This window comes from Portunus trituberculatus, chromosome 14 (assembly GCF_017591435.1).
Source record: "Portunus trituberculatus isolate SZX2019 chromosome 14, ASM1759143v1, whole genome shotgun sequence".
Taxonomy (NCBI): Eukaryota; Metazoa; Arthropoda; class Malacostraca; order Decapoda; family Portunidae; genus Portunus; species Portunus trituberculatus.
Genome location: NC_059268.1, coordinates 19,270,644 through 19,291,683, shown reverse-complemented (window position 1 = coordinate 19,291,683; position 21,040 = coordinate 19,270,644). Strand labels below are relative to the sequence as shown.

General features: G+C 33.4%; 1 protein-coding gene across 2 annotated transcripts in view; it reads left to right on the top strand.

The window, feature by feature from the left end:
- LOC123503567 (synaptic vesicle glycoprotein 2C-like) overlaps positions 1-11,829 on the top strand; it is a 23,016-nt gene extending 11,187 nt beyond the window's left edge. For both annotated transcript variants that reach the window (XM_045253444.1, XM_045253443.1), the window contains 12 exons: positions 2,582-2,837; positions 3,433-3,580; positions 4,103-4,283; positions 5,110-5,261; positions 5,849-6,018; positions 6,107-6,265; positions 6,609-6,697; positions 7,110-7,195; positions 7,345-7,522; positions 7,806-8,047; positions 9,106-9,265; positions 9,830-11,829. In XM_045253444.1, the coding sequence (XP_045109379.1) occupies positions 2,589-2,837; positions 3,433-3,580; positions 4,103-4,283; positions 5,110-5,261; positions 5,849-6,018; positions 6,107-6,265; positions 6,609-6,697; positions 7,110-7,195; positions 7,345-7,522; positions 7,806-8,047; positions 9,106-9,265; positions 9,830-10,010 (1,995 nt within the window). In that variant the 5' untranslated portion in view covers positions 2,582-2,588 and the 3' untranslated portion in view covers positions 10,011-11,829. The remainder of the gene's footprint in view (positions 1-2,581; positions 2,838-3,432; positions 3,581-4,102; positions 4,284-5,109; positions 5,262-5,848; positions 6,019-6,106; positions 6,266-6,608; positions 6,698-7,109; positions 7,196-7,344; positions 7,523-7,805; positions 8,048-9,105; positions 9,266-9,829) is intronic.
- The last annotated feature ends 9,211 nt before the right edge of the window (positions 11,830-21,040 follow it).

Below are 21,040 nucleotides of genomic sequence, written 5' to 3'. Positions count from 1 at the left end.
AAACATATCTCAAGGTAAAAATGTGTTCCAGTACTGGAGGGGTTAAATATGAAGCTGTTAACATGTTCTCACTCACCATACGACTAGGAGTTCTTGTTTTTATGTCTATTTATTTATTTATCTATTTACTTTTATCCTTAATTTTTGGAAGGACTGTGGACAGTGAGCGCAGGATCAGCTATGTAGTGAACAAATTCGTGTCGCAGTGTAATATTATGGCTTAGGACGGAGAGAGGGACGATAACAGTAACATAATTTGTATTCAGAACGTTTCTCTCTCTCGATAATTTATGTTTGTGTCTAATGACATGACAAGTCCATAATAGATCCTGATATGACTCACACTATTAGGTCGTGTCACTATACGGGAGAGAAAGAGAGAGAGAGAGAGAGAGAGAGGGAGGGTGACATTTTCTCTCTCTCTCTCTCTCTCTGAGGTCATAGGGAATACTCCAAATGCTCTCACATTCTCCTCTCTTTGTTCTCTGGTATTTCATATTATCCTCTTCCTACTTTCATAAACGGTTGACCACTTTCATTCCTCTACGTATATATTTCAGTAATTTTTCTCATCTGGATTTTTTTTTTTCATTATACGATTGCTGGTATTTCATATCTGTGATCTGTTTTTCTCTTTTATTCATATAAGTATATTCTTCATTTTCTGTAAAAAAAAAAAAAAAAAAACATTTGCGAGTTGTGAGCTTTATGTGTTTGGACTTGCACCGAACACTTTATTGATCACAAGGTTTTCTTAGGTATATTCTGTGGCTAGTTTTTGGAGGTAGTACAGCCCAAAGCCGCAAGAAAACATCTAGGTGGACTTATGTACTGTACTTACATACATACATACATACAGTACCTACAGCCGGGCGTTACCACGGGCAGGCGGGGGCACATAATGGCATAGACTTAAGAAATGTGCTCCCATATTCGCTTTCATCTTACTGCAAAGCTGCCTGATTTGCTCTTCTACCGCCCTAACTGTAAAACTATTTTTACTCATCTCTTTCTTCATGCACAAAGGTTACCACTGCCTCGTGCTACACTTTGCGCGCTCATCGTACATCTCTTTTTTTTTTTTGTGAAAGGCTTTTATTCACCCACAGAAACTTCATTATGTAGTCTGTATGTTAAGTTTTGTAAAGAGCGCAAATTGATGTGCCTTTATATTCTTTAAATGTAAATTATTTAACTCTTCGAGCATATAAGTTGTTTTTCACCTTATTGATTATACTAAAAGCAGAATATTACATCCATTTCGTAGAATAATTGAGATGTGAATTGCAAAGTACTTCTGAAAACACTCACTCCACAACATTATAGGACTGAAATTCTAAGTTTCATTATTCGTATTTCTAACAGTAAGATAGTTGAATTAGTGCTTATCTATGACAGAAAAATCGATAGCAGTAACTTAATTAAAATCAAATGAAACAATTTGCCATCTGAAAATACCATAGAGTTATTTTGAATCCTAGATGAAGATTGTGTTGGTAGAAGAAGCGGGGATGTTGCACAACGCATGGCAACATTGAGAGTATCACTCATCAGTACTTACAACACACACACACACACACACACACACACACACACACACACACACACACAACGTTCCTGAGTTTTATGGTGCGGTGTAGCATTCTGCGGTGTCCATAGTGCCATCACGCATCAGTCACTCCTGTGGTATCCACCCAACTACCTCTGAGTCAATTTCAATGTTTCGATTTCATAATATTTCGTAAGTAGTAAAGATATATTTACAGACTGTATTTTGACTTCCAGAAGCCTTTGGTATAGAGTTCCTGACAAAGAATTTATTTTTGAAGGCAACCAGCTGAGGATTGCAGGTAATGTGCACTGCTAGATCGAGAATTGGCCCAGCAACACAACTTTCTTTTTTTTTTTTTTTTTTGCCCTTGGTTGGCCCTCTTCCCTATGTAAAAAAAAAAAAAAAAATGTTATTAGTGATTTTGCTTCAGATTGGGCGCTGTCTCCGGACTACATATAACATAACATACATCTATGACTCCGATGTTGAACTTTACTATTTTATTCCAGACGTCAAAGACTATTCGAAAATAGTTTGTGAAGGCCCTTTTTTTTTGTTATTGTTATCCTATATAATACTTATGCATTTATAGATTTTCAGATACTTTCCCTATAGATAAAAAAAAAAACACTCTACAGAGAGAGAGAGAGAGAGAGAGAGAGAGAGAGAGAGAGAGAGAGAGAGAATGTATGTGTTTAATCTATAGTGGTTTTGCTCAAGGTGGATGACGTATTCTACTTCAAGTGGACCACATTAAGTATATTGCAGTCGCATTATTGGGAATGATTAGGTAGTGTGAAATATACTGATGTTGATTTGCCGAGAAAAATACGAAGTTATAGTAGAGTTAAAAAAAAAAAAAAAAAAAAAAAACGTAATATAAGAAAAACAAAGTGAAGCTGTAAGAATTAGGCTATCAGACCTACGTATATGTGGAAGTCCTTTTATAAAACATATGCACATATATAATCACTATTCATTTGTATTAATTGGAGTAATTGTATTCTATAGACAGGTATACTTTTTCAGGTTTATAATGAGTGGAGGTGGGGACGGATTGGAGTCTGCGTCCCTTGTGCGTCACGGCAGCACCGCTGGACGCAGCTACATGTCTGAAACAGGCGTGCAGCGTGAGGGTGGCTCGGGGCGAGGCGGCAGCGGGCCCGGCGCAGCGGCTGGAGCAGCTGGTACTGGTCGAGATAATGTGGAAGCGAGTGACGAGCTTGATTATGTGGAGAGTGACGCCCCACTCCTCTCACAGTTCCACGAAGATGCCATTCAGCAGGTGAGGCGCCAGAACTAGGAACAGACTAAACAATAGAGGTTTTGTAGAACTAATATGAATGTATATCGCGGTTACCTTAAATGAGTTAAATACAATACATTTTGGGAAAGCACACAGAACAAGTGTGAAAATTTGTACCTTCAAAAACCGAAATGTGATAATTCAGAATCACTTCTGTGTGTGTGTGTGTGTGTGTGTGTGTGTGTGTGTGTGTGTGTGTGTGTGTGTTATAAATGATAAAGGTGACTTAAAGGTGACTTGTATGCAATAAACACTGTTGTAAATCACTGTAATTGTAATTATGTTCTTAGAATAGAGTTTATCGTGTCCTGGTATATATGTAAGTATGTATGTATAAAGTGTGTGTATCTATGATGTACCTACGCATAAAAAAGAAAGTTGCAAGATGTTAGTTGTTGAATGTAGCACACATAATTCTTTGTATTTTGATACTAGTGGATTTATTACGATGAAATTAGAGTGGTTATAATTTTTCCTTTGTTTCCCAGTAGTACCGTAATACTGTACTGATGAGTGAGGTGAGTGTGCACTTACTGAGTTGTGTGTTTAGTACAAAAGACCCTTTGCCCCTCAGGCTGGCACAGGGGCCTTCCAGCGGCTGCTTCTGTTGATTGTGGGTTTAGGTCTGGCCGCTGACACCATCGAACTCTTTGTGGTGGCGTACGTCATTCCTTCAGCTGAAGTGGAATTATGTATGTCTGGCACGGAAAAGGGATGGCTGGGTAAGTACTCGAGCTAAACAACTCATCTACTCGTGATGTTTTGCAAGATAGTTATATCACTCGTGGTTTCTTTTGATGTTTCTCGAATGATGTGAATTAGAAGTTCCAATGCAAACGCTCGTTATTTAATTTTTTTTCCGTGGCCATAGTGCATATATATATATATATATATATATATATATATATATATATATATATATATATATATATATATATATATATATATATATATATACTGCTTATTTCAAGCAACAATTAGTGAATAAGTTGATTAATAGATAATGATAAAAATCAACAGTTATATAATTTTTATCAAATAAGATAACAGGCAGATAGACTCGGTAGTAAAAAAAAAAAAAATATATATATATATATATATATATATATATATATATATATATATATATATATATATATATATATATATATATATATATAGATATAAGGACGATTAGCTCCTGTGTTTAGTACTAAATGTCTGAGTTGTCTCGTTTCGTCAAAATGAATGTTATTTATTTTCAGCTGCCATTACCTTCATTGGGATGATGATAGGAGCCATGATCTGGGGCAGCCTGAGTGACAGTGTGGGCAGACGGCGGGCTCTACTGTCAGCTTTATTTGTCAACGCCTTATTTGGCATCATGACAGCTTTCATGCCTACTTATGGAAACTTCATGACAACAAGACTTTGCTCTGGCATTGGGTAAGTAGGGATGTAGTTTTGCTGTTTAGGTAAATTCTGGAATAAGTTATATAGACAATATTAATGGAAAGTGTCATGATAGAGTGTTGGCAGAGGAATGATTTTTTACGTTAAAATATTAGGTGGTTTGAAACACTTTATCTTCAAAGTATAAACGAAGAAAATTATGTTGTCACATCACTTTGTTGTACAGATGGCGGCTATCTACTTTCTTTCTTTCTTTCGTTTTTTCTTTCTTTCTTTTCTTTTATTTATTATTTATTTATTCATTTATTTTTTTTTATTCTTTAACCAGGTAGGTAGGTAGACTATAGAGTATAGGCACTGCATCCCAAAATTTTAACAGGACAAATCCCCATTACATTTTTTATTGTAATTTATTCTCATTATTTCAACGCGGGTAAATTGGTAATTATATTACTCTTAAGAGAAAAAATGTTATACTATGCATCGCACACAAGTGATCTGCCTGGCTGGGAATTAAATTAAGCGTGACGTGAGAGTTAATGTGAGGAAGCCGCCATATTGGTGAATACTATAATGTGTCATGTGACTGTGTGGTGACTGGCCTTTCACCCAGCTGAAATCGATAACCGATATGGCAACAGAAACTGCATGTGTGCCACTTACGGTAGAACGTTAGTGTGAACACTCCCACAAACACTATACAGTAGCTAGCAAAGACTTCCGACGCTTGTGTCAGGAATAATAACGGGAACAGCTGCTGCTTACTTAAGCGATTGTGTGCTACGCGTCGTATTAAACTTCATTAAATGTTTTTTTTTTTTCCATTGGATAACTTTCTTTGCTTCTTTTTCTTTTGCAGAATTGGTGGTGGAATTCCCATTGTCTTTGCGTACTATTGTGAATTCGTGACACAAGCAGAGCGGGGACGCCAGCTGTCATGGCTGCTGGTGTTCTGGGCAATAGGAGGAGTATTCACAGCACTCATGGCGTGGATCATTATACCCAGAACAGGTAAATTGTTTACTATGGTTTGTGATAATGGAATGAAATCAAGCTGAATGAAATGATGTGTATGAAAGTAGATGTGTTAAAATGCGTCATGTGGAAGTACGGAGGTAATGAAGAAAGAAGTCACAGGTGAAATCTCGTGATGCAGTAGTTTAGTAATAGTGTATAGCCAATGCCAAACTGTAGGTGGTGGGAGCATCGAACACAAAGGTTATGATTGCCAACCACCTCATGTGTGCCACCGCCCACCACCATCGGTGTTCTCCATGCCCAATAATAGTGTGGCTGTCTGTTTGTACATCATTGAGAGTGAAGTGACATTCAGTTGCCTTAGTTAACTTCCTGAATGCCTGGCTGCAATAAGTGAAGGTTTATTGTACCTGATAGTATCTCTGTTCATGTTTATGTTAAGGATGACTGTACTTATTTGCAAAAGTGAAAGAATATACTGTACATATACTTTGACTGAACGTTGATGCCTGAAAATATAGAATTAAATTTTTTTTTTTTTCTCTGGTTAACATTAACTTCTCCCTCATGTTCATTGATGATGTACACACTTTGAATACATTATTTCTTAACCTTTCCAGGGATCACAGTGGTGTTGGATGAGGAACTTCACTTCAGTTCGTGGCGCATCTTTCTTGTGGTGTGCTCGTTACCTTCTTTTGCTGCTGTCATTGGTCTCTACCACATGCCTGAGTCTCCCCGATTCTTACTGGAGAAAGGTCGAGAAGTTGAAGCCATGATGGTATACAAGGTCTGTAGCCTTCATTAATATAAAATTGGAATTGTGTGTGTGTGTGTTATGCTATCTTGAATTTTTTTTATGAATTTGTATGTTTCAGAAAATTTTCAAGTGGAATAATGCACATAATCCAGGAGCAGAATACCAGATAACTGAGCTGGAACTTCCTTCTGGAACACAACGGCCTCTGCGACACAGCAATTCTCCCCAGGGAACTGCCAAGAACTTTGGTGCTGACATTACACATGGTCTCGAAAATGTGAGTTGCAGAATTTGTCTAGATGGCTTATATATGAGAATGCTCGGTATTTATGTGTGATACCTATTCCTATTTCTAAGAAATTTCCCAAGAGGATGACAGTGATAGCATTCCATAGGGCAGCTGTGGTGGTGGCTGGTCTCCAGTAATGAGGATTGATGTCTTTTGCTATACTGCATGTCATTTTTGTATTTTGTCTCTATTTTCTTTATTATTCTATTTTATGAACCCTGTATCTGAGAAGTTGAAAAACAGAAGAAAGGTTGTAATCTGGATATTCAATGATTTATTGTGTATAGTCTGCAACATCCTTAATAGTTAAATGATTTGCTTTTTTTTTCAGTCAATGGGGCTTTTTCTCCAGTTATTCATGCCACCTTACTTCAAGACCACAATCCTGCTCCTCTTTGTGTGGCTTGCTTCATCTTTTGGGTGAGTTGATACTTATTTGTTGTGAACTATGGACAGTACTAGTCTTGTTCTTGCAGACTAAATCAAATTTATTTTACCACATTATGCATATGTATGCATATGTATTGTCAATTTGTCACAAAGGAAATTATGTATTCTTTGACTTAACAGCTGCATTGAATCTAATGTATTCTTTTTCCTGATATGCTTGCCCATTTTTCACAATCTTTGTTTGCAATTCCATTAATGAAAAATTAAACACACACACACACACACACACACACACACACACACACACACACACACACACACACACACACACACTTGTATTTACTTATGGGTGATATAAATTGATTTAAATTTCTGCACTGTTTTAGTCACTCAAAGTTTTTATTTTTTATGAAATTTTAATATGTGATTCTTATGTTACCAGGTTCTACGGTCTTTCAGTATGGTTTCCTGAATACATCAAACTTGTAACAATTGAAGAATATAATAAAAATGCTACACTCATCAATAGTAAGTTTAATACCAATATGTCTTTGCAGTCTTAGAGTATTTTCTAAAATTGAATAATGGAATAGTTATTTTTAGAACTGTGCTGTGTAATCTGACTTTTCATTGATCAATGCTATATCATTAATCATATTTTTTTTTCTCTTTAACAGATACCAGATATGAAGACCATCTCTTTAACAACACACGTCTAGATAACATTCATTACTACAATGTTGAATTTGAGAACGTCACCTTCAAGAAAACTGTCCTCAACCATGTATGGTTCCTTAACTGTACATTAAACAACTGCATTTTCTCTGACATTAGGAGCAGCAAAACTTTTTTCCAGTAAGTGAAAATTTTAGATTAATAATTTAAACGTCAGTAATGTTATGTTATCGTCAGATGTGAATTGCATACAGAGTCTGATTCTTAAATGCTATAGATTTTGTATGATTTACTAAACTATCAGCTTTCTTATCACTATGTTGTCTTCTAATCAGGATTTTCTAAAATATAATTTAAGAAATGGTACATTTTTACATGTATTTTGTATTTTAAAGTCCAACATCTCTTTATATATTCACAGTGAAACTTAAATGTTACTCTTGTTATTCAATCTTTCACACAGGTATTCTGTCCTACATCAAATCAATTTTACTGACACGGACATGCATCCTTACCGTTTCCCTGATTGTGAGATGGACAACATTACGTTTCATGGCCTTGCTCCGGGCTGTCAGTTGGATTTTGATTACAACATTCATTACAAGGAAATTTTCCAAGAAAACCTAATTGGGCAATTGACAATGATCCCAGGCACTCTTGCAGCATCTCTCTTCATGGACAAGCTTGGTCGAGTAAAGGTTATGAGTAAGTACACTGAGATGTGTTTTGAACATTTAAAGCCATGATTTAGGAAATTAATGATGCTGAAAATTTTACTCTTTATTTAAAGTGTATGGAGTTGACTGATGAGAGAAACTTTGACTGTCTTCTTTCATCATGATAACATCCCAGCTCATTTATCAAGAGTTGTTAGTTAGGTCAGATTATGCAAATTTCACTGAGAGGTTCATCAACATCCTCCTAAAAAAAAAAAAAAAAAAAAAATATATATATATATATATATATATATATATATATATATATATATATATATATATATATTTTTTTTTTTAAAGATGAAGATGCTATCCTATTTTGAATTCTGTCATTTTTTTTTACCTATTGCAGCCCACTTCCATATAACACCCTTCTTTTATTTATCTATTCATTTATTTTATTTCTATTTATTTATTTATTTATTTATTTATTTATTTATATATATATATATATATATATATATATATATATATATATATATATATATATATATATATATATATATATATATATATATATATATATATATATATATATATATATATATATATATATATATATATATATATATATATATATATATATATATATATATATATATATATATATATATATATATATATATATATATATATATATATATATATATATAAATAAATAAATAAATAAATAAATAAATAAATAAATAGAAATAAAATAAATGAATAGATAAATAAAAAGAAGGGTGTTATATGGAAGTGGGCTGCAATAGGTAAAAAAAATGACAGAATTCAAAATAGGATAGCATCTTCATCTTGATTTGTTTCTTAATAAGATGGCATTATCATGATTTACAATTGCAGATGCCTTTTTATTTTATGGTACTGAGATTGAGGAATAAGCACAGGAAACTATATATATATATATATATATATATATATATATATATATATATATATATATATATATATATATATATATATATATATATATATTTTTTTTTTTTTAAAGAGAAGTAGTATTTGTGCTTCTCTATTTGTATTTACTTTCACATGCTCCATTTACAGGTATCTCCTTGACTTTATCATCAATATCTGCATTTTTTATTTGGTTTCTCAAGAGCAAGACAGGAGTCATAGTATTTGAGGCTGTGTTCAACTTTATTTTCATATCCGGTTGGAATGGATTAGATATTGCCACAACTGAAGCTTTCCCGACACACATCAGGTACTGTAGCATTCTACTTGTCTCTGTATCCCTTTACTTGGCACTAACTGATATGATAATTGGGAGTCATGTTGCCAGCCTGAATTCCTGTCATTTTGTCATTGTATCCACCCTGGGAAAATTGAGTGGGAGAAATTACTGTTTTATAGATAGCAACACTTGACTTCTCACATGTTGCCTTGATTGACAATAATGGTCAGCTTTTCTTACACTTGCTTGAAGATATATATACTTTCTCATGAGGTGTCTCTGTGATCACTGTCAAATGATAGGCATGCATGCTGATGACATATGACTTAGTCTAGCCATGTCAAGGCTGTTGACTATATACCAGGCAGATATCTCTCATGGGTATATCAACTCTCTCTCTCTCTCTCTCTCTCTCTCTCTCTCTCTCTCTCTCTCTCTCTCTCTCTCTCTCTCTCTCTCTCTCTCTCTCTCTAATCTTACATAATGGATAAGAGAATTGGTTGCTATTTATTTTGTATTCAGATTTAGCTGTTTTTTTCACCTGCTTTTTTGAGAATATTCTTTCACCTGTTATTTCATTCTTTTCTTTCACAGAACAACTGCCTATGGATTCCTCAGTGCTGCATCACGCATTGCTGGAGTTTTAGGATCACTTTGGTTTGGTCATTTTATCTACTCAAGTCAAGCAATTCCTATGCTCACAACCAGTGTTGTTCTCCTAATAGGAGCTTTATTCTCTCTTAAACTTAAGGAAACAAAAGACAATCTTGTTTAAATAATAAATGAAGTCAGTTTTGGATGAAAAGAAAGCACTACATAGTGGAATGTCAAAATGATTGGCAATTTGAGAAGTATTGTTAGAAATTATGGAAAAAATTATATTTATATATATTTACATTTGAAAAGTCAGTATTTGTGTGGGTAAATACTTGGCAGGTTTCTAAAACACAGATCACTTACATTCATCTGTCTTTTATGTTTTCATGAGTGCTAGGCAATGTCATGAGATAATTCACAAGGTAGGTGCACTGTTGATTTGAGCACCATAAAATTTATCTGCTGCTGCTGCAGCTTCATCTCATAACTAGAAATTATATATGTCAGGTCCATATTAAAAATAGATAATGAATAACAAGTAATGAAAGTTTGTGAGGAGGAAACATGACATGTTTTCATGACTTAGAATTGATATAAGTGAAAACTTACAAAGTAATAGTTAGTATTTCAGTGAAATTATATGAAAAGAGTTGGTATTTCAATTCTTTTCCAAACTATGTATGTGAGAATTATATGTCAGGTGTTAATGTAAATGTGGCATGACTTCCGTGACCATGATTCACTATGAATAGTATAATAATGAAAGTTTTATACCTTCATCATTGGTTAACATGTTTTTTTTTTATGAACAATAGGATCCCTCCATTACTACTCTTCTTCCCTCTTCAAAAATTATTGAAGGCATTAACAGGCCAGTTAACCAATTCATGCAGCCTACACAAATTTACTTTTTAGGAAACTACTGAAGTGAGCCAGAAGGCATCAAGATGAAGAAAGGGCATTCATATAATATACACCTCACCTTTAATCAGTGTGGATCTTTAATTAGTTAATGTCTTGGTGTGGAATTGCTCCATAGTCATGAAAGGGAGTGTTTGAGATACTCATACACATGTTATCAACCAATCTATAATGACCTACCATAGTTTTTTTTTACTAACTCATCACAATATTTTTCTTTTATAGGTAAATTTTTAGTGTTTTGAGATGCTGTATATATTTAAACATAGTTTTTCTTTTTTGGGTTCCCTATTTGGTAGCATTTTCTTAGACAAGACCAACTAGACGTGGGTACACAAAATAGAGATTATTTATAAATATATCTACAAGTGAATACCAAATTCACCAGAAACCTATTCTTATTCTCTTTGTTAATGAAAAGAGCAGGTAAAGGCATATTGTGGCTTTTCCAAGGGTGCGGTGGTTAACTATTTTCTCCTGGAATTGTTTTGGTAATGTTGCTATTTCTTTCCTCAATGCTTCATATGTAATGTTTTTTTTTTTTTTCTCCTAACTTTGCATTCTTTACAACAAATTTTCATTGCTGCTTATCAGTGTAATGACTTGCTTTGAAATATTGAGAGATTGATCTCAAGGCTCATGACATGAGAGGAAGTAGAGTGGTAGGGAAGAATGCCCATAACATCCCATTGTACTTTGCCTTATCTAGTCAAATTACTACTTCCCCAGCCAGCTCTTCCATATTAATTCCATATGCTTTTATCATAACATTCATTTGTCATAGCTCATTGTCCATTCAGATAATTGACATCTCTGTTGTCCTCATCAGTGACTTGTGTGCTTTGCTTGATTATATTTGTCACATATCAGTACAAGTAATAAAATTTTGTCAGCAAGATAATTCTAAACTTAGCTAGAATATACAGGCCTTTCAGCAAACTACATATATCTCAAGGATTTCAGGCTTCTTTCTTCTTTTTTTTTTTTTCAAATTTAGTAGAAATTGGTCCCAAACATAAGTAATTACATTTAAATGTGCCTTGCTATCTTGCTGATGTGATTTTTATTTACTTTTATCATAAAAAAAAGAATGAATATATATACATATATACATATCATGGTTCCTTTTGTTATCATAATCTGCACTAAACCTGTACTTCCTTAGGCAAATTCCATGACTCATGACTTCGTAGAAGGAACATATTTCCACCATCGAACTTCCCACTTTTAAACCCTTTGTAACTTTTAAAGACCTCATCCCATATTTCACAGTTGATTAACAGTCGTTTTCACTTCCATGATGCCCTGGTTCAATGTTACAGTCACATCTACTCTTCTGTTTTACTCTTTCATTATAGTAAGTTTAATACAGTTTACCATTTTGGTGTATACCTGGTACTTGGTGCCTCTTAATCTTTCACTACTAAAAATCTTCATAAAGGATCTGGTACTTTCAATCTCTCTTAATTGTATTTCTCCTTTCCTTATAATTCTTTAACAGTCCTGTCCCAATTGAATTCCCACCTGCTGTTGCACCAGTGTAACAGGAAGTCATGGTGAAATAATGGCATCCTACAAAAGCCTTTCAGTCAATCAAGCCTTTTTGCATTCATATACTGTCTTCTTATCCCAGAGTATTACAAGGAAAACATTTAAGCTTCTCTTTACAAAACAGTAGATCTGTAGGAGTGTTTTAAACTTAAAAGTACCAGTAGGTTTCCAAAACTCGTGTGATAAAGAAGGGGATAGATTCCTTATTATTTCAGGTGACAGTTCTTTTACATTCACTCCACAAAATCGGGAGTCCAAAAGGATGTGCTCTCAAAAGTTTTTTCTTTCCAGATCACATACTGTAGCTTTGATTGTCATTGTGAAAGTGCCCAGTTTCACCTGGTCAGGTGTTTGGTAGGTGGACCATAAATCACATCTTAATCTTTGTCTTCCCCTTAGTGTTGTACCCTGAGAATATGATCATGCTTATAATTTTTGTTTGTTTGTTTTCATTGTAAATTGTGTATCACTACTTGTCATCTGCAAATGCTTATGTTGTTCTATAAATCTATAATATTCTGCAGCTCCAAATTTGGCTTCTCATTATAGATTATATGCAAATCAATCCATTCTATATGTAAATGTATGGGTGATTGAATTTCCTTCATGATGGAATTTATTTTGTCATGTAACAAGATAATGTGATAACCTCTGCCAAGTTCATACAAGGACAAATTCAATGCTGAATGTTTTCCTGAAAGTGTAACTGACTTGTGAGGGCACTATGATGTTCGTTTTGCTGGAGCTATAAGTAATATATTATGCCAGGGCCAAAACTACATTTATTAACAATTTTAACAGGGCCAAAAATTTTTAAAGTTCTCCATAGATTGTAGTAATTTCATATAGATTATATATAGAAAAATAATTTTGTTACATATAATTTACTCAAATAGAAAAATTATATTCCTTGTATCAGCACTTTATACATGAAATTCACCAAAAAGCTGTGTTCATCTGCTGTGTTCATCATGAGGGGAGGAAAATAACTATTTTATGAGATTTTAATTTTTAATCATTTATCTTTTCTTTCACACTATCATTTGTTGTGGTGCAGTTAACTGAATATTTTTAAATTAAAGATATTTCTAGTAGATAACTATTCCCATTTTGATATTGTCACTATATGCTATGCTTGTATTTATTGGTGAAACTAGTCATATCTTGATAGTAATCAAGAAAGTATGATTATTTTCAATTTCCATTAAATTTCTTGGATAATGAAATGGACTCAGCATGACTTCACTTGTACTTTTTCAGTTCACACAAAGTCAAGTTCTGCATGGCTTATCATTTCTCTTGACTCGTTCCTATACCATGTTTATCTTTCTAATCTTTTAGAAATGAGTACCCAATTCACATTTTACTTGTAATTCTTCAAAAACCCTAGTCATCAAATTGATATTTGGTTAAGCTGTGGTAACTAGTTTTATTTCATTCAATCTGCCACTCAGACTCATCACATCATTATCCATTTAGTGCTCAAGTGCAATTCTCTATTTCACTAATCTCACAAACTCATTCATATTCATTAAGCATATATATTTTTTATCCATCAGTTTAAATTTGTCAGTTCTTTCCGAAATGTGTGTGTGTGTGTGTGTGTGTGTGTGTGTGTGTGTGTGTGTGTGTGTGTGTGTAATTCACCAAGATTACTTGCCGGTCACCAGCCTTTACTCAGAGCTCAGAGCTCTTTCTGACTGATCATCGGGTAGGACTGAGGCCACACCACACCACATGCTGAGACAACGAGGCCACAATCCCTCAAATTACATCCCATACCTAGTTGCTGCTAGGTGATTAGGAACTACACATTAAAAGAGCTGCCCATTTGCCTCACCGCTTCTGGGACTGAGATCCGGGTCTTCTCTGTTGTGAGCCAAGTGTGCTAACCACTACACTATGTGGTGTGTGTGTGTGTGTGTGTGTGTGTGTGTGTGTGTGTGTGTGTGTGTGTGTGTGTGTGTGTGTGTGTGTGTGTGTGTGTGTGTGTGTGTGTGTAATTTTTTTCACCTCGGTCGCCTGCTGGTCACCCAGCCAGTCTTCCCCATTACGGAGCGAGCTCAGAGCTCATAGACCGATCTTCGGGTAGGACTGAGACCACATCAACACACAACACACACCGGGAAAGCGAGGCCACAAGCTCTCGAGTTACATCCCGTACCTATTTACTGCTAGGTGAACAGGGACTATACATTAAGAAGCTTGTCCATTTGCCTCGCCGCTTACTGGGACTCCCCTCTCGATTGTGAGTCAAGCGTGCTAACCACTACACTACGCGGTGTGTGTGTGTGTGTGTGTGTGTGTGTGTGTGTGTGTGTGTGTGTGAGAGAGAGAGAGAGAGAGAGAGATAATGATTGTAGTAGTGTTCTGTTAACTTTTGTTCAACATAGTCCTGCATTCATGGATGTTCCTTGCATATTATCTCCTCTGCTGCTAACACTGAGTCTCATATATTGCAGTACTGCTCTTTAGGAATTTCATTTCATTCATATCTTTTGAATTCATGTCCATTTAAATTTCAATTGCTTTCCCTCAAGATTTCTACACATTTGGTTTCCTCATGAACTTTCATTAGTTACTTAGTAGATTTGTCTTAGGAATATTGGAATAGTGAATATTTCTTCTCATTAATGAAGAAGTATGACCAATACTAATTGTATATATTTATATTTTTATTACATGCCTTTTTATTGGTTCTTATAGAACTTAAGTTATTTCATGATTTTTTATTCATGATGTGAAAGCAATGGATTTCTTGTTAATTATTGAAGAGGACTGTCTACTGTTCATGTCATTTACTTGTGTGACTTGTTACTTTTAAGTTTTCTAAAATATAGTCAAACATAAATTTTTACAAATACTTTTTATGTAACAAATATTCATGCTTGATTCAACATTGGAGTGTGTAATTTAAATTGTTCATGAAGATACAACATAGTATTTGCACTTCATATGTATGCATTTATTTTCAAATAATATGTGTGAAATTGACCAGTCTGTATTGCTATATTCCTTATATATTACAGTTTTTTTAACAATGCTACTAAATGCTACTAAATATTCATTCACGATTGAAAACTTTGTCATGTATCTCTCTCTCTCTCTCTCTCTCTCTCTCTCTCTCTCTCTCTCTCTCTCTCTCTCTCTCTCTCTCTCTATATATATATATATATATATATATATATATATATATATATATATATATATATATATATATATATATATATATATATATATATATATATTGCTAATAATTATGTGACTAATGTACTGTACTATACTGTACTGTACTGTACTGTACTGTACTGTACATAAACATGACATGATAGGATGAAGGGAGTTGAATAGAAAAGGAACTGAAGCAGCGAGTAGTGGTGGGTTGTGTTCAAGCCTCCTTTGAATGTCCACTGAGTATGAGGCAGGGGCTGCATGACTACAGTTGTCTCACTCAGTAACTCAAGTGTTTTTATCACATAATGAAGAATGATAAACACGACTACAACATATTCAGATAAGTAATAAAGTTATTTGCTATATCTAATTATTGAATTCATGCCTTATTTTCCCACTTAATATACAATATTGAATTAGTTTGTACATTATTGATATGCTTCATTATTTGGCATATCTGTGAATGTCAAACCTTATTTTGTTGCCTGCACATGTACAATAATACTTTCTCATTCTTCATCCTCGGAAACAAGCTTCTGTTAAAGAAATTTTGCATCAGATATTGTTTTCTTTAACCAAGCTGCAATAAACTGTGCTTGACATCCCATAATATATACTGCTCCATAGGTTGTGTTGGAATGATTTCATATGAAAGAGACATGATATGGATATATAATGAAGTTCTGATTACTGTTTAGCAATTTGTGATAGTTTTTTTAGAGTCCCACATAGAGTCTTGGAATGGTGTCTGCAATGAGATGTCAGTAATGCATGAACAGTATAATATTATCTGGCATATATTTTCTGCCTCAAATTCTGTAATTAAATGCAGGGAAACTGTTTCTGTCTCCAGCACTTAAAAGTGTGAGTGAAATTATGTTAAAGTTAGGGAAACTAAAATTGTTCCAATTTCCATTATGTCTGGCTGTTTACTGTGTACCAGTGCAACTTTTGTGTGATGAAATTATATAGATTTGGTAAAATGAATTATTTGCTAAAGTTCAACTGACAGAAGCATTTGGAATGTAACGTAATACATCTGACATACGATGTTAAGGTAATGTTTGAAAAATTAAACCTTAAGAAACTCCTGCATTGTAACAACAGCATCTCTCTCTCTCTCTCTCTCTCTCTCTCTCTCTCTCTCTCTCTCTCTCTCTCTCTCTCTCTCTCTCTCTCTCTCTCTCTCTCTCTCTCTCTCTCTCTCAGGTGCAATATGAAAAGTCATTTGCTAAGATTTAAATGATTGTGAAAGGAGACATAGTTAAGATTTCTGCAGTGAGACTTGTAGTAGTTCTCGCTAATATTAGTAGGTGTCTACATTAGAACATGGCAAAATGCCTTCACAATTTGGGTAATCTATGTTGCATCTTGCTTTATCTTTAGTTAATCCTTTTCTAAAAGAACTCTGTAAAATGCAGATTATATTATAAGTAAAATCCCAAGATTGATTTTGCATGTGCATATTTGATCTTTGTTTTTTTGTTGCTCTCTAATTCTTTAATCATCTCAATTTCAGTGCTTACCTTATAGAGCGGCATGCTTCTATAATTTTATTGTATTTTTAGAACATTTAAAATGCCATTTGTCATATCAAGAAACTGCAGGGTCAATGGCTCAGGTATATGTTATATGATTCCATGAAAATAGTTTTTGTACCTATGTAAACCTTCATTAATTTTATCTGATGTCAGTGGTTTTTATACAAGTCAAAGTGATATACACATACATTTATAAGTATTTAAAGTTTGTGCTATGTATTCTTTGTAGCATTCTTGTTATAATTAACATTCATTTGAAAGAAAATGTATAAAATACACATATTACTTTGAAAAAAAAAAAAAGGGTATGATTAGACAGAAGAAATTACTTTTGGAAAAATTTGAAAATAAGGCGTGGAGACTTGGTAAAAATGTAAATGTCATCATAATAGATAACTGTACTAGTTAAAGTGAAGAATAATACTTTTAAGGTAAAGGTTGAAGAAGGACCAGAGTGTGTCATATCATGTAATTTGATTAGATTGCAAGCAATCATTGATTAATATGTACCATATTTTTAAGTCTTGAGCTTAGATTGTACCTCCAATATGGTAGATTCTAAGACTGGCTAGATATATAACAGAAAATGCAAAAAGGTTATGATTTTTCAGTAAAAGATTTCAGTCAAAGTTGGTGGAGAACATTGAAATATCTGAAGATGAAGATTTCAGCACAGGCAGTGTGAATTAAGGTGTAGTTTGAATTAGCAGTGGAGATTGTATGAGTACTTACCATTTAAACTCTGAGGCTGTTTCAAGTCAGGGTCCTTCTTATAGATGTATGTATGTATGTATATATATATTTACCATGTTTTGTTTGGCACATACTTTAATTCATTGTGATTAATAGTATTTAGTGGTGAGAAAGCAATTTCTTGGTTTCATATATGCTGAAAGAATTACTGTGTGGTTATATTGTATTTATATTTAGAGAGATACATTACAAACCAAAGTAAATAAAAAGTATGCAAGTTAATTAGATAATTCAGCAAACAAGCAATAATGATAATAAAAATAATAATAATAATAATAATAACAACAATAACAATAATTATGGTAATAGTATGGTCGTATATTTAATTTATTCATGCTACATTCGTAAAAGTATCTTATCAAATTAGTAATTAACATTGATGGCATCAGCAACATTTTATAAAGTATCTCATTTGTGTACAAATATATTGCCTTACCACTATGGTGTCACAAAGGATAGTTGAGAACTTGAGATCATTTGTACTATCGGGACACTTGGTCCATGCAGGTGTATTTGTATAAAAATTTTGCTGAACTTATTCAGTAAATGATGAGGAAACTCTCTTTGTTTACAAAGTGGTTTTCATTTTACTAAAACTAATGTTTGAGAAAACGAGGGAGGAGATGCTTCATTACTGTTTGCCGTTGTAGTAGAATGTTTCACTCTAAGCATTCATCTTTTATTTGCGACCACAAACTTGGTTGGTAAACTCTCCACTATGTGTATTCTCTTTAGCAAGAACTACATATCCATTCATTGATTTGTTTGTTTATTTATCTTATTTATTTAGAATTTGCACACAGTCAAATACACTGTCTTATGTTTTGCCTTTTCATTTACTTTGAATACATAAATGAATATGTGTTTGTTATTCAGGGCATACAGAAGGGAGTTTAGTATACTTAAGAACAGGAACAATATAGAAAAAATGTAGTATTGTATATAATAGTACTACCATGTATGAAAAAAAAAGAAAGAAAAGTAGAACATTTCATGGAAAAAATATATCTAATGGATTTATCATAACAAAAGTTATTTGGTTTGAAAAGTGAGGAGGGGAGGCTTCAGGATACGATAGGAACATATCATCTCTGCATGTGATATCAGTGAAAGGAGCCTTATGTAACTTTTTTCAGTCCCTCATATTATTTAATTCAGAAGTTTTCATATTAGCTAAAAGAAAAAATATACCTTGTCTAATTATTGTTCTTCTCTTTGAGTGCCCACTGGTGCATTGGAAAAAGCATCACAGAAACTCAAGGCAGAAAATATTTAGATTAATTTGTTTCACTTTTTTGTAACTACTGTACCTTGTCTAATTATCATTCTTCCCTCTGAGTGCGCACTGGTGCATTGAAAAAGCATCACAGAAACTCTAGGCAGAAAATATTTAGATTCAATTGTTTCACTTTTTTTGTAACTCTTGCAACAAGTTCTTGGTAGGATTTGAATGTGTTAGTGGGCAAATATGTTGGCTAGGGAACCACTAATATTATTTTTTTTTATGATTAATGTGTAATATTAATATTTTGATATCATGTAATAGATGTAAATGCATTAGTCCATCCAGGTGTCTCTTTGTTACATCTTCCATTAAATGTCTCAGGGCTTTCAATGGTCCTAATGATAATACAGTATGTACCTAAAAGAAAAGTTTTGAAAAATGTGCCATGCCTTCAATTTTTTCATTTATTTTAGTTATTTCAAACTCCCTACACAAGATCCACAATAATTATCTTAATGTTTAGCTTCAACCACTTCTATTATCAACAAATGCTTTTCAACATTCTCTCTCTCTCTCTCTCTCTCTCTCTCTCTCTCTCTCTCTCTCTCTCTCTCTCTCTCTCTCTCTCTCTCTCTCTAAATTTACCACTTCTGCTACTTCCTTCACACAAAATTGCATGAAAAAAAATACTTGTGGAAAAAAATGTGTCCTCTCATCTAATGGTCTGCACACTATATCTTTGTATTTGTGATGGGGCTTTTGTATTACTGGTGTTTGGATTATTTTTATTATTATTATTTTTTTTTTTCAAACGTAATGCTGTACTCATGGAAAATGTACAAATGATACAGTCAAGGGATATTCTTTGTGATGGTTCTTTAGGAGTATTTTCCACATGCCATATCTCTCTATGGCTACTTACTCTTACTTCTGACTTCAATGTTTTATTACCTGATTAATCAAAGTAATTATCTCTCTCTCTCTCTCTCTCTCTCTCTCTCTCTCTCTCTCTCTCTCTCTCTCTCTCTCTCTCTCTCTCTCTCCAGTCAAAAGATCAATGCAATATGTAGAACAATAACAATGAGAAATCTGCCAAGTACTTATGACACATATCTGATGGATGGAAAAATAAATGGTTGTTATTTTTATCAGTAATATAGGTATGCTACAAAATACATACAATACTACTTTAACTTGATCATTTACTAGTAGCTTGGAATATGGTCTGCTACTATATAATATACATGTGATGGTTTGTGTACTTGTATTAGAGTTATGTCTTCATTGTGCATGTTGTTGGTGAGTGTTGTCTTGGGTGTGGTGTAATATCTCTGAGGTGTGTCAAGTTGGTCTCTATTTGTCTCTTAATTTGCTCCTGGACTTTTCATGGAGCAAAGGCAGTGATAGCTGATGTCTGTGTTTTTTGAGATGACATAAGGTGGGGTCATTACTAAGGAAAAATAGTAATTAGGATGTGGTGCTGAGTATGGATAAAATATCCTTGGTTGCAAGCCATAATTCAGTCATTGAGGCACGGTTGTCATTATGTACTATTTGCTGTAATGAGGATTCCTAGACACTTGTTAAGCAAGACACATAAGGTATCTTTGTTATATATGTATGTATCTTAACTCATATAAAGTCATGTAGTGTACTCAATGAAGTTTTCTATTATGTAGGAATGCATCTAAGTTTACAAATTGAAGTAAAATAGTGTTGTCATTATAGAATTTTCAAAGGTTTGAATATGCAATTGTTTGGGTGAGAAGGGAATGCAAATTTTCAAATGAGTAATGTTTTGATTTCAGTTTATTGAATTTATAGTTAATGTAAGGGTTATAAGTACTGTTTGAATGAAAAATAATAAAAAGATTGGATAATTAAAAAAGTGAAGAAAAGTGGAAAAAACGTAGATAAGTAGCTACATTATTTCAGGAGTTCAAAGGAATAAAAAAATGGTAGATATTAGTGTATTTATTTATTAAAAAGGGAAGTTGCATTTAGCTTCTCACTTTAAACTTATAAGTGATATTAAGTTTATAT